Source organism: Blennius ocellaris (assembly GCF_963422515.1).
Source record: "Blennius ocellaris genome assembly, chromosome: 20".
NCBI lineage: Eukaryota > Metazoa > Chordata > Actinopteri > Blenniiformes > Blenniidae > Blennius > Blennius ocellaris.
Genome location: NC_137669.1, coordinates 17,773,440 through 17,785,164, shown reverse-complemented (window position 1 = coordinate 17,785,164; position 11,725 = coordinate 17,773,440). Strand labels below are relative to the sequence as shown.

General features: G+C 40.8%; 2 protein-coding genes across 2 annotated transcripts; both read right to left on the bottom strand.

The window, feature by feature from the left end:
* Window positions 1-268: 268 nt before the first annotated feature.
* On the bottom strand, window positions 269-3,883 carry LOC308144939 (zinc finger and BTB domain-containing protein 41-like). The gene is made up of 5 exons (XM_080516229.1): window positions 3,858-3,883; window positions 3,400-3,537; window positions 2,928-3,043; window positions 1,720-1,863; window positions 269-1,632 (listed from the first exon to the last, which is right to left on the bottom strand). Exons 2-5 carry the CDS (start codon window positions 3,500-3,502, stop codon window positions 1,039-1,041), a joined length of 957 nt encoding a protein of 318 aa, XP_080372355.1. The 5' UTR covers window positions 3,503-3,537; window positions 3,858-3,883; the 3' UTR covers window positions 269-1,038.
* A 780-nt stretch (window positions 3,884-4,663) lies between these two features.
* Window positions 4,664-9,797, bottom strand: ndufv1 (NADH:ubiquinone oxidoreductase core subunit V1). Its single transcript, XM_080516412.1, has 11 exons — window positions 9,751-9,797; window positions 8,219-8,328; window positions 8,056-8,138; window positions 7,802-7,972; window positions 7,515-7,698; window positions 6,645-6,834; window positions 6,255-6,467; window positions 5,652-5,818; window positions 5,497-5,578; window positions 5,230-5,375; window positions 4,664-4,914 (listed from the first exon to the last, which is right to left on the bottom strand). The coding sequence occupies exons 2-11, from the start codon at window positions 8,321-8,323 to the stop codon at window positions 4,837-4,839; spliced, it is 1,419 nt and encodes a 472-aa protein (XP_080372538.1). The 5' UTR covers window positions 8,324-8,328; window positions 9,751-9,797; the 3' UTR covers window positions 4,664-4,836.
* Between the last annotated feature and the right edge of the window lie 1,928 nt (window positions 9,798-11,725).

Below are 11,725 nucleotides of genomic sequence, written 5' to 3'. Positions count from 1 at the left end.
CAGTTATGTGACAAGAAAAACAAATTGATTTCAATTTCTTCATAAATTTCTGAGGACACTAAATAAAGTTTCATGTTCTTTATAAGTGTCAAGCCAGAAATAACAATAGCACAACAACCTACAGACAATTAAACTGTCCCCCTTTGGTGCAAAAAATTTTAACGTGTTCAATATAATGTTTTGTGAAAAGACAAAAATAAACCAACGCTACAATTAATGAAGTCCCACCGAAGATAATTTTGTACACTTATTTATTGAATTTTGCATTTTGTTATGTTGAAGGCTTACATTCTCTGTGGCTCTGTCATATAATGAGTGTTTCTCAAAAATAGGACGATACAGCAAAGCCATAATCACCCCCACACATGAGGGAGAATGAAGACTGTCAATCTACAAAGAATAAAGTAGAATAGAGGCAATACATACACATCAAAAAGAAGCTTGTGATATCATTTTAAATGAGCATAAATCACAATCCTATACAATGTGGTAAACAGTTTTAATATAATTCAAAAAACCTTAATACACTCCCAGTAAAAAGTTTGAATACAGCTTCAGTTTTTTTCTTTATTTTCATGACTATCTAAAACTGTAGATTCCCACCGAAGACATCAACACTATGAATAACAACATATGGAATTACATAGTGTAAAAAAAAAAAAAAAAAAAGTAAAATGACTCAAAACATCTTTTAGATTTTTGATTCTTCAAAATAGCCAAACTTTGCTTTGCACACTCTTGGTCTTCTCTGGATGAGCTTCATGAGGTCGTCACCTCTCCTTCAGTGAGAATCTACAATGTAAATAGTCATGAAAATAAAGAAAAAAAAACATTGAATGAGAATGTGTGTCCAAACTTTGGACCGGTGCTGTACATTGGCGTTGCATTTATCCCCTTGATCACCCTGAAATATTCACAGAAACAAAAATAATAAAAAAAAATAAAATAAAAAAAAATCTTCCGCCATGTTCTCCAATAATGTAAATTGAACATTGTGGGAGGATTGGTGAAGTAATTTTTTTTCTTTCAAAATCAGTATTATCTGTTTGCTGCTTCCTCTTCTCCCTCAGCGTGGGTGCTTTGATGAGCCTTTAGCGTGGTGATTCGTGCAAAGCTCTTTCCACAAATAGGGCAAGGATACCCGGTGCCGACGGCCTTGCGCTGCGGGGGCCCGTGGGCCTCCCTCTTGTGGGCCCGCAGGGCTGCGACAGAAGGAAAGACAAGCTCACATTCCGACTCAGAACAGGGAATCTGCAGCTCTGCGGAGGAGCATCCCTCAGTCGGGGAGTCATCGTCTTCTTCTTCTTCTTCTTCTTCTTCTTCTTCTTCTTCTTCTTTGATCCTTTTAGTGCTCACTCCCTCTTCGGCATCCTCCGATGTTTTGCGACGTCTTCGGCCGCAGTTTGCCTTGTTTGCATATTTCTCCTGGTGCTGCTGGAGCGCTTCGTCCGACTGGAAACTGCAGCTGCACTTGCTGCAGCGGTGCGCGTCGAGGTCCCGCGCCATCTCGGCGGCTCGGACGTGTATTTCGGTGCGATGGTTGCGAAGCCGCGCGACAGTGGAAAACAAGATACCGCAGTCTTTGCAGATGTACTTTCGTACCACGCACTCGTGTCGCCTGTGACTGTTCAACTGCAAGACAACATCAATGACGTTTTAAATTCGTGACAGATTTGCAAATAAAAAAAAACAAAAACAAAACGAACGCCGTTTCCTCACCTCAGCATAGGTGACAAATTTGGCGAAGCAGTGTGCGCAGCGGAAAGGCTTCTCCTCTGTGTTATGGGAGAGCTGATGCTGCCTGAGCTCTTCGGAGAACTTGAAGGATTTGTCGCACTTGTAGCAGGTAAATAGAGTATTTGTCTGAACAAAGATGAGAGGAAAACTAATGAGAACATTCTCATTCACTGAAGAACAGTCTTCACCAAACTACATCCCTACGTTCACCTAAAAAAAGAGAAATATACAAAAGATTAAATGACAACTGAAAGCACAAAAGACACGGCGGGGGAAGGTGAGCTACTCCTGCCTGATCCTATTGTCTGTTAACCATGGGAAACTGAAGCCCTGAAAGTCTCCGCCATTTCTACTTGAACACATTTCTCTCACACATAAAAGTTCAAGTCTGAAGATCCAGTTACAAAAAAAGACAGAGTCATACTATAAAACATAAAAACCCAATAAAGCTCACATTATCAGTTGTATAATAGCTCAATTAAAGGTATAGTAGAGGATTTTCTTCTTCCGGGTGGATCATCAAAATAACTGGTCCTCCCAATTGTCAATCATTCTGGTGATCTATGACGTAAGCCCGTCGTACGTGCTCGTCCCTGCGCGCAGCTCACTCCACACGGTTCTCATCATGCCGGTGGCCGACCCGACGCATTATTCTCTGACATTTTTATACAGTTTCACCCCCCTCTGGTGCAAATCTTCTTGTAAAGTGAGCTTATGTGAGCGATGCCGACTTGTGACTTGTAAACAGAGCGTGCACGAGGAGAACTGGGCTCGTGCATGTCTCGTGCACGCGTTTTAGTAGGCGTTCCGTCTCGGGAGCAGGTACAGCGTTGCGCATGCGCATTTTTTTCAAAAGGTGGAGAGGGCGGTTCTTTCCTAAAATTCGGGAAAATCCTCCTGTATACCTTTAATAATTTGGAAGATAGATTTTTAATTTTATTTTAAGTGTATAGCCACGCTACTATGGAGTTGAAAAAAAAGATCTTGCACCAAAACAATTAGCTTGTCCAGCAACCATGACAATAAATGTATTGAACTTTTTCCATCAAGCAGATTCCCTAAGCTGTATCCAAATGGTGGCTTGTCAATGACAATGTGGAGCAACCCTTCCCTTAAACATCTGTTTCATTGAACGCCGGCTACAGAATTTGAAAGTGTTGCTTTTTAACTCGGCACAAAGAAAACCCCACCTGCATCAGGTGCTGTCTGTACTGATCCCGATGGCTCTTCTTTATGTGTCGCTCCTTGGCTTGGAAGTTGCGGAACGTGATGAAACACTGAAAGCACTGCAGACTTTCATGTTGATCTGTATCACAATGAAATAATACGCTGATCATTATTAGTTCAGTGAATATAGACCAACCACACACCTGAGCCTCACTTGGAGAAAACCAAACCCCAAAAAGTATTATTTTCAAAATATGTTACCAGTCTTAAATGTATTTTACCGCTTCAATCCTCCAATCGCCAAACTATGATCAATAATAAACGTGTTACAACAAATGAATAACATACCAAATACGAATTTTCTTTACTTTTGGGTCTGTGTTTACATTTAACGATCTAAAACAATAGAAATCACGAACTCAGGGTTGGGCACTCGCACGGCGAGAGCTGTGAAATAGGACTTTGCATAACTGATGAGAGGAAACGTCATCTTACAGGCCGGCAGAGGAGCGACCACTGGTTCGGGCTTCATCTCCGGAGGAGGATGGGGCTTCATCTCTCCTCCGACAATCACCTGCTCAATCTTCATCATGTCCATATTGACGCTAATCAACCCAACCCAACCGCACGAGGCTGGAACACAGTAAACAATGAGGATAAGTGGCCAAATAATAACATTCGCCAGAGGCAATCGTCACAAGAGTGTACATATTTCATGTGTGATTATAGAAAACATGACGGGCAGCGACAGGCCCGAGCCAACCGCTGACACAGGATGAGGGCAGCCAATAACAAGCACCGCCTCTCGCTCCTATAGAGAACTACTTTTTTCCAATCTACGCCATCCTGTGTCAATTTAGCGTCGGACCCGCGTGCCTCGACGCCATAAATGCGCGGAATTGTAGCAGATTTGGCCTAAATTCGATGTAAACACTTCCTGGCGACTGACTTACCTCACGAAGGTTTCGCCGGAATGAAGCCGCGAAGAAACGGCTGTTCTCGTCACGTGACGAGGGAAACTTGTTATCGCGAGATTACGGGACTGCGCCTGTTGTGTGGACTGTACCACTGCGTTTGTTGACGCGGAGCAGCGCCCATTCAAGGTATTCAGGTGAAAAACGGGTTTCTAAAGGGAAATTACCTCATTTATTTATTTCTAATTCCGTTGATTTTTATGGGACGTCACTGGCACAAAAATTTGATGTTGAAACATTTGCTTAAACGTCTGACTGCATGCCCAGATAAAAATGTACATAATCAGGATATGTATTTTGTATTTGAATATTGATTAGATAAACTTGCAAGCTATTTTACCAGATGGGCGTTTACAATCCAAAGGAAAACTACATTAAAGGTCATAATGCACACATTTTCTTTAAGCAATATTTCATATGAATAAAAGAAATCAACTGTCAAGATGAAAAACAGAAACCTTAAAGAATTTATGGTGAAACTGATGTTTTGGATAAAAACAGATTATGTTTATCTCATGAAATGTTCAGCTATTATACAAATATATATAGGACATAACTTATTGCAAGTTGTGGAAATTCATTAATATTTTTTTGAGAATGTGATTAATTTGAAAAATATGTCTATAAAACCCAGAAATTCAAAATACGTATTTTTTTAATCTGCAGAAATATAAAATTTGAAAAATTGTTGATTTAACAAAAAGTGTGATCGCTATGAGTATCTTATAAACCAAAGGCTAAGAGTGAAAAAGTTAAAATGTCAAAATGAAGAAACAAACACTTGATTGTTCATAGAACTTTATTCGGTAATTTCCTCCTACAAGGCAGACACATCAATGCAAAAGTTGATGATGAGGTGATGAGACGGCACGTTTTCTTTTTCTTTAAATAATTTGTGAAAGACACAAGCACAGGGTGAAGAGCTCAAGAGGCGAGGTTAAGGAGGACAAGTTGCAGTTCAAGCCCTGGCCTGCTGCTGCTGTTGGTATTCAGAAATCCTGCTTTCCATCACAGGCCTGAAGTGCCTGATCAGTCCCTGAAAACACAGAGGAGACAAAAAAGTCATGCTGTTAGCAAAACAGGACAAATACATGACAATATGTAAACAACATAAACATATACAAATGACAAAAATCACAGCAGCATGTGATGGCATTTGGATAAAAATAAAGAGTGGGTTCATTTACACTTGGCAAGTTAACATCTAGAGAAGAAAAATAACCTTCAAAGCACAAGTTGGATATACATTTTTAAATTTAGATCCTGAATTTGCCACGGAGACCAAAACAGAAACGGCCCTTAATAATCCAGTGAGGTGTTTAAATACTCGATCCTGATAACAGTTGTTTACCTGCACAGGCCATGCGGCGCCGTCGCCCAGGGCACAGATTGTGTGTCCTTCAATCTGCTTACTGATTTCCCAGATCATGTCGATCTCTGCTGCACGAGCATCGCCGCGCACAAAACGCCACATCATGTTGTTCATCCAGTCCACTCCTGCAGAAACGGACAAAATGGTGAAAAAGTTTTGTTTGTTTTCTCAAAATAAAGGCTTTAATGACATCGGATTCAGAAACGTTCCTTCTAAACCCACAGACGACACTGAAGCGGCGCGTACCTTCTCTGCAGGGTGTGCACTGACCACAGCTCTCATGCTTGTAGAACTCAATCAGACGTGCAATGGCTCTGATGATATCGGTCTGCACAAAACAAGCCACAGACAATGAGAGGGCTGCCTTGTCGTTTCGTACGCGTCAGAGGCGAGACACTTACCGATTTGTCCATGACGATGAGGGCGGCGGTGCCCAGGCCGGTCTGAGCCTGAACGAGGCCGTCAAAGTCCATCAGCACCTCCTCGCACACGCTCTTGGGAATGAGTGGCGTTGAGGAGCCGCCGGGGATTACAGCCAGCAGGTTGTCCCAGCCGCCACGCACTCCACCTACCGGACAGATGTTTGTTTCAATCAAGTAGAGGGAAAAAAAAAATAAACTGCCCTTATCCTGGGTCTGAGTCTGAGCTGTCTTAATCTTTCAGTTCATGACCCCCCGCGGTGCAAGGAAACAGACACAGATGTCTATGTTTCAGATTTAATTTATAAAGGAGCAAAGTGTTTATTAATTAACATATACAGCAACATAACATTCACTACAGCAGTAGCAGGAGATTAAAGTGCAAAATAGATAAAATATTGTTGATTTCAGACAAGAGCAGGTACCACAACAACTGGAATGTGGCACCAAAGTACATGAGTGCAAATCTATAATGTTTACATGTTTGTGTTGTTGCAGTAATTAGCATGGTGAATTGGACAAGACACGTTTTGTCTTGACGCGAGGGAATTTATACAAGTGTCATGTTCTCATTGTAAAAGGCACCTGCGTGTTTCTCGATGAGGTCTTTCAGGGGGATGGACATCTCCTCCTCCACGGTGCACGGGTGGTTGACGTGGCCCGAGATGTTGAAGAGCTTCGTGCCGGAGTTCCTCTCTCTGCCAAAGCCCAGAAACCACGAGCCTCCGCGGCGACAGATGGTGGGCGCGACGGCTACCGTCTCCACATTGGCAACAGTTGTCGGGCAACCAAACACACCTTCACAGAGCGAGAGAAAGCATACGGAGAGACATTGGCACGGGGGGGGGACGCTTGACTTTGAGGCAAGATAAATAAATGCCCAGCAGTGATACCAATCGGTGTTATGGTGGGAAAAAAAAGCATCCTTTGTTTGATCAGGCTGCTGTGGATCCCTTTCCGAGTGCCGGGACTCACCCACATCAGCAGGAAAAGGGGGCTTCAGGCGGGGCTTCCCCTGTTTCCCCTCCAGGGATTCGATCAGAGCCGTCTCCTCTCCGCAGATGTACGCGCCGGCACCGCGCATCACGAACACATCAAAGTCGTAACCAGAGCCACAGGCGTTCTTTCCGATCAGCCCGGCGGCGTAGGCCTCATTGATCGCCACCTGGGGGGCAAAACCACATCGTAGAATACTTAAAGAAGATGAATTAGACAATAAAATCTGAACCTGATTAAACTTAATTAGTTGTGTTGAGCTCCAGAGATTAAGAAGAAGAAGAGGTTGCTGTCATTTGAAGAAGAAAACAAAGGAAAAGTTGTAACAATAAATATAATAATTGAATAAGAAAAATAGACTTTCTGTAGGCAAAGTGCTTTATCTTTTGTTTATATCAGTCCTCCCATTCGCTATTCTGTGTGACTCAAATATTAATTGGGTGGTTGGTTGTGTGAAGTTGTAAGTACATTAATTCACCTGCAGGCTATGACAATTAATTTTTTCAAAATTATTTAGAAACTGATCCAGAAAGATGCTGCAAAATGTAAAGAAACTCTGTTACCCCTGCAATTACTATGAAGCATGTCATAGAGAAAATACAATCAAAAAAGTAGTTCACCGTCTTTCAACCCTGCACATTTTTCATATCATCTTGAAACAGTTAAATAAACATAAAATGTTGGTCCAAATAAAGGACAGGCTTTTTTTTTCTTTCTTGAAACAGATATATTCATCTCCTCTAGTTATGCTGAGTTTTGCCTCATATCAGTACAGTTGTGGTCTGCAAAATCATTCTGAAAAATGTTTCAAAAGACCCTACTGTAAAGAGACACGTCAGTCAGTTTCACCTGCAGGTTGGACGACTCGTTGTAAAACTCTCCTCTGATGTAAATATAAGCGGCACGCGCTCCCATGGCCCTCCCAGCCACCAGGCAGCCCTCCACCAGCTTGTGGGGGTCGTTCCTCATGATCTCCCGGTCCTTACAGGTGCCCGGCTCTCCCTCATCTGCATTTACCACCAGATACTTTGGGCTGAAGACAGAAAAAAAACAACAAAGACACAGCTTAAAAAACAAAACAAAAAATGCAGCAAGTTTGACTTTAACAGGAGAGGATTTCTCAAAAAGGGACTGACCGGCCATCACTGGGTTTGTTCATGAAGCTCCATTTCATGCCTGTCGGGAAACCAGCTCCACCTCTCCCACGCAGGCCAGAAACCTTGACCTCATTAAGGATCCAGTCCACCCCCTTCAGAAGTATCTCCTTAGTTTTGTACCAGTCACCACGCTTCAGCGCGCCCTTCAGCCTGCAGCACAAGCCAGAGTCAAGAGTGTTAATCACATCAAATCGGATTCAAACAGCACATGAGCGTGACATCAGTAGTGTTACCTCCAGTCGTGACGGCCATAAAGGTTTGTGAAGATGCGGTCCTGATCAGCCAGAGGCCCAAATGTTGTTTTCTTTGGAGCGCCCTGGATAAACAAACCGTTCTTCATGTCGTTGTCATGGAGATGGTTCTAAATGTAGTCATACCAAAGCGTGGTCCGCGTACCTGAGCTGTGCTGTTGTAACGGGTGATTGTGGTCACGGCACCTTGACTGACAGCAGCTGGGGCCCGTGACACCCCGCTCACCACGGCGCGAGTCAAGGCCAGCATCGTTCCTGCAGAGGAAAGAGGCCAAAACGTGAGCCCGCCATTCTAGATCATGACAGCAATTGCATTGCTATTTTTAGATGACAAGATCCCTGCTTGTCTTTTGACATTTGTCAGCAGATTGAAGTTACCTAAAACCTTCACTTTAAAACAGAATAAGTGATTTCCCAGATTCTAACTCTGTTCTTTCTTGTCATTCACTTCATCTCACTTGTTTTCCTGTCTCCTATAATATTATAACAGCTACAGCCACGTCTTCTCTCCTCCGAGGTCTTCATTCATATTACATATTTATATGTATGCCATATCCAACAACATTGAATTGTGTGAATAATACGATAACCAAGTTTCTCCCCAGTAATGTGTTAGGCTGCTCATACACAGACAGCAATGTGGGGGGAAAAATGGCAGTGTCAATCTAGTCATAACATGTGGAAGACATCAGACAAACATGATGTGGAAAATCAGGGGGAAAAGGCCACTTCTGGACGGGGACATTCATTTCATGTTACATTGATTAAAAACACTCCTCCAAAACTACTCCAAAACACCCCAGGTGTGAATGTGTAAAATCTAAATGAGTTGTTTAGTCATTATCACTTTGTAAAAAAAAATAAAAAATCTTGGACAAAAAAAGTTCAGTTTCGTTAACAAAGAGAAGATTATGACGTTTTTATTACTGTGAACTACAGTAGGTTTTGAAAATATTCACACAAGGCACGGACATGTCCACCATGAAAATATTATAAACGTTTCTTAAACTAATCACTTTAGATTATCTATGACTAACATTTTGAAGTCATAAGTTGATGTTTGTGTGAGAATGTGAATTAGTTTGAAGGGATTTGTAGCTTCTGTTATGTGATGTTGTTATATCAGAGGGAGCTGACAGTTGGTTAACGAAGGTGAGGACGCGCACAGATGCTATAAATCCTCACACAAACACCACTTCAGATTATCTATGACTCACATTTTGAAGTTATACGTTGACGTTTGTGTGAGAATGTGAATTAGTTTGGAGGGATTTGTGGCTTCTGTTATGTGATGTTGTTATGTCAGAGGGAGCTTGACAGTTAGTTAACGAAGGTGAGGACGAGCGAGCACAGATGTTATAAATCCTCACAGGGTAGCCAAAACCTCGGACCCACTCACATGCGAAGAAACTGAACAATAATCCACAAATCAGGGGCGCTTGGTTCACTGTCAGCGCCATAGTTAAAGAGTACACACTGACCTCCATGTAGCCGCTGCTGCTAGCCGCGTGCTAAGCTAAGTTTAGCGCTTAACCTTGCACAAGCAGAGTAAAAACACTGGATTCACCGCAAAATCTCAGACATGGATGGCCTTTCACTAAGTGGTATGACCCTGGACGAAGCTTTAATATTGATCAAACTGTACAAATCAGTGAGCAAAGAATCGCTCCGTCCTACCTCCAGTCTGCGTCCCGACTTTATGAAACGGAGGTTTACCGGAAGTAGAGCGCCCGGACCGGAAACAGTTCTGAGTCCGTCCGCTGCGGCGCTGCGGAGGAGCATTTAAACGCAACACGCTTCATAACATCTGGCCTTTAAAGAGGTCTCATATACCACAACACGCTTTTGTAACATATCTGTGACCTTTAAAGAGCCGACATTTATTACAAAAGCTCTTTAATAACATTACTGAGCTTTTTAAAAGGTCCGATTTATTACAAAACTCCATCACATCAAAGTGTCCTTTACATTAAAAGGTCTCATTTATTCTAATAATTATTTCATACCACCACTTTGTCGGTTAAAAAAGTCCCATTCCAAAACAAAAGTCGTTCATAAAGTCACTGTGTCCTGAAAAAAAAATCTGTCTAAAAATCTGTCACAGTTACCACAAAAAACACTTCCATAACACCACTCCCTTAATTAAACAAAGGCCGATCTGTGTGGTTTGTCTATGCACGAAACCTAAAGAAAATATATTGTATATTTTATGCAAGTGTAAAAAAATTATAATCAGTAATATAATATAATAAATAATTTAAGCAGTTGAAAAAGCTCTGAAAATTTATAATATGCTTTTATTGTCCTCAATTCCAATCACATCATTGTGGTTTAAAATGTACTCAAGTAAAAGAATAAAGTATTCCATGGAACTGCAACTCACAGGTTTTTTTTACCTTTGAAGTGCATCTAACTGCAATATATTATCATGAAAAATCAAAACGTGAGAAACTTCAATTGCAATGAAGCACAAACACACGTGAAAGAGAATTTAAACAGACAGAATTACATCCTACGCTTCATGTGAGTGACGAAGCTTTTTGACTGCAGGGAACGAAACAATAATGGCAAGTTTATGTAAAGTTTGGGGCTTATGGGCTCGTGGCTACTTGTTAATCTTCCTATTGTAAATATGACTTAATTCCCACATAGGGATGATTAATATTGATTTATCATTAATTATCACAATTGGCACTACAACAGCATTTATGCTGTACACATCTATGTATGATTGGATGTGTCTCTGGGCTGCAGTACAAATGAAACTGAATGAAACACTGAAGCAACTGCATAGGCAAAAATACATATTTTATAATTGTGCATCAAGGATCAAAATAATATTTACACAACATAATCAGTCTGAGGGTATTCACTGGAAAACCTAAATACCAAAGCAAGCAAATTCAATACAAATTGATCACATTCACAGGAATACTATGATGTACAGCGCTCTAATAACAGCTATACCTTTTCAGTGCATCAAATGTCCCTTTAATGATATGCTTATTCACCTGAGAGAAATACATACTATTACTTTAACTGTAAATATGTGGAATAACAAGATGGATTAAACGGTTGAGTAGTCATGAAATGTTAATATGAAGAACAAATGCAGAAAATAAAAAGCTAAAAAAAAAGGCCTTTATTACTGCCTATTTTCACACAATAAATGTAGAAAAGCACAGCTGTGATTAGATGATTTCTAATAATCCTATTGTTGACAGGATACTTGTTGTTATTAGGTATGCTTATGCTTGACCTGGTGTGATGAGTCTGTCATGAATAATGTACATTTAGTTTTATGTGAGTGATATAAAATGTTGTTTCTGCTCAGTAATAAACTGTTAAAAAAAAAATCTAAAGGATTCATAGGGAGACAATAGTTAAATATTAAACAGCCCGTGAAGCTTTTTGATTAATGCTCATATTTAGAGTTAAGTTGGAACTGAATTTTTGAAAAAACTGGTTGTATTTTAAGAGAATAAAACAAGTTTTTGCATGGAAGAACAAATGACCTGAGAATATTGGAGACTAAATTACAGAAATGCATATGTAATCTGGAGGTGATGAGATCTTTTTTTCTCATAGAAAAATAATCCTCAAGGGAAATTGGAAGTTGCTATAATTATAAAAAAATATATATATATTTTAA

Coding starts and splice junctions, on each gene's coding strand:
- LOC308144939 (XM_080516229.1), bottom strand. CDS start 3,502: ATGGACATGATGAAGATTGAGCAGGTGATTGTCGGAGGAGAGATGAAG. Junction 3,044..3,399: donor GGTCGCTCCTCTGCCGGCCT/GTAAGATGACGT, acceptor ATTGTGATACAG/ATCAACATGAAAGTCTGCAG. Junction 1,864..2,927: donor ACAGACAGCACCTGATGCAG/GTGGGGTTTTCT, acceptor ATCTTTGTTCAG/ACAAATACTCTATTTACCTG.
- ndufv1 (XM_080516412.1), bottom strand. CDS start 8,323: ATGCTGGCCTTGACTCGCGCCGTGGTGAGCGGGGTGTCACGGGCCCCA. Junction 5,376..5,496: donor GTGCACACCCTGCAGAGAAG/GTACGCGCCGCT, acceptor CCGTTTCTGCAG/GAGTGGACTGGATGAACAAC. Junction 4,915..5,229: donor GCGCCGCATGGCCTGTGCAG/GTAAACAACTGT, acceptor CTGTGTTTTCAG/GGACTGATCAGGCACTTCAG.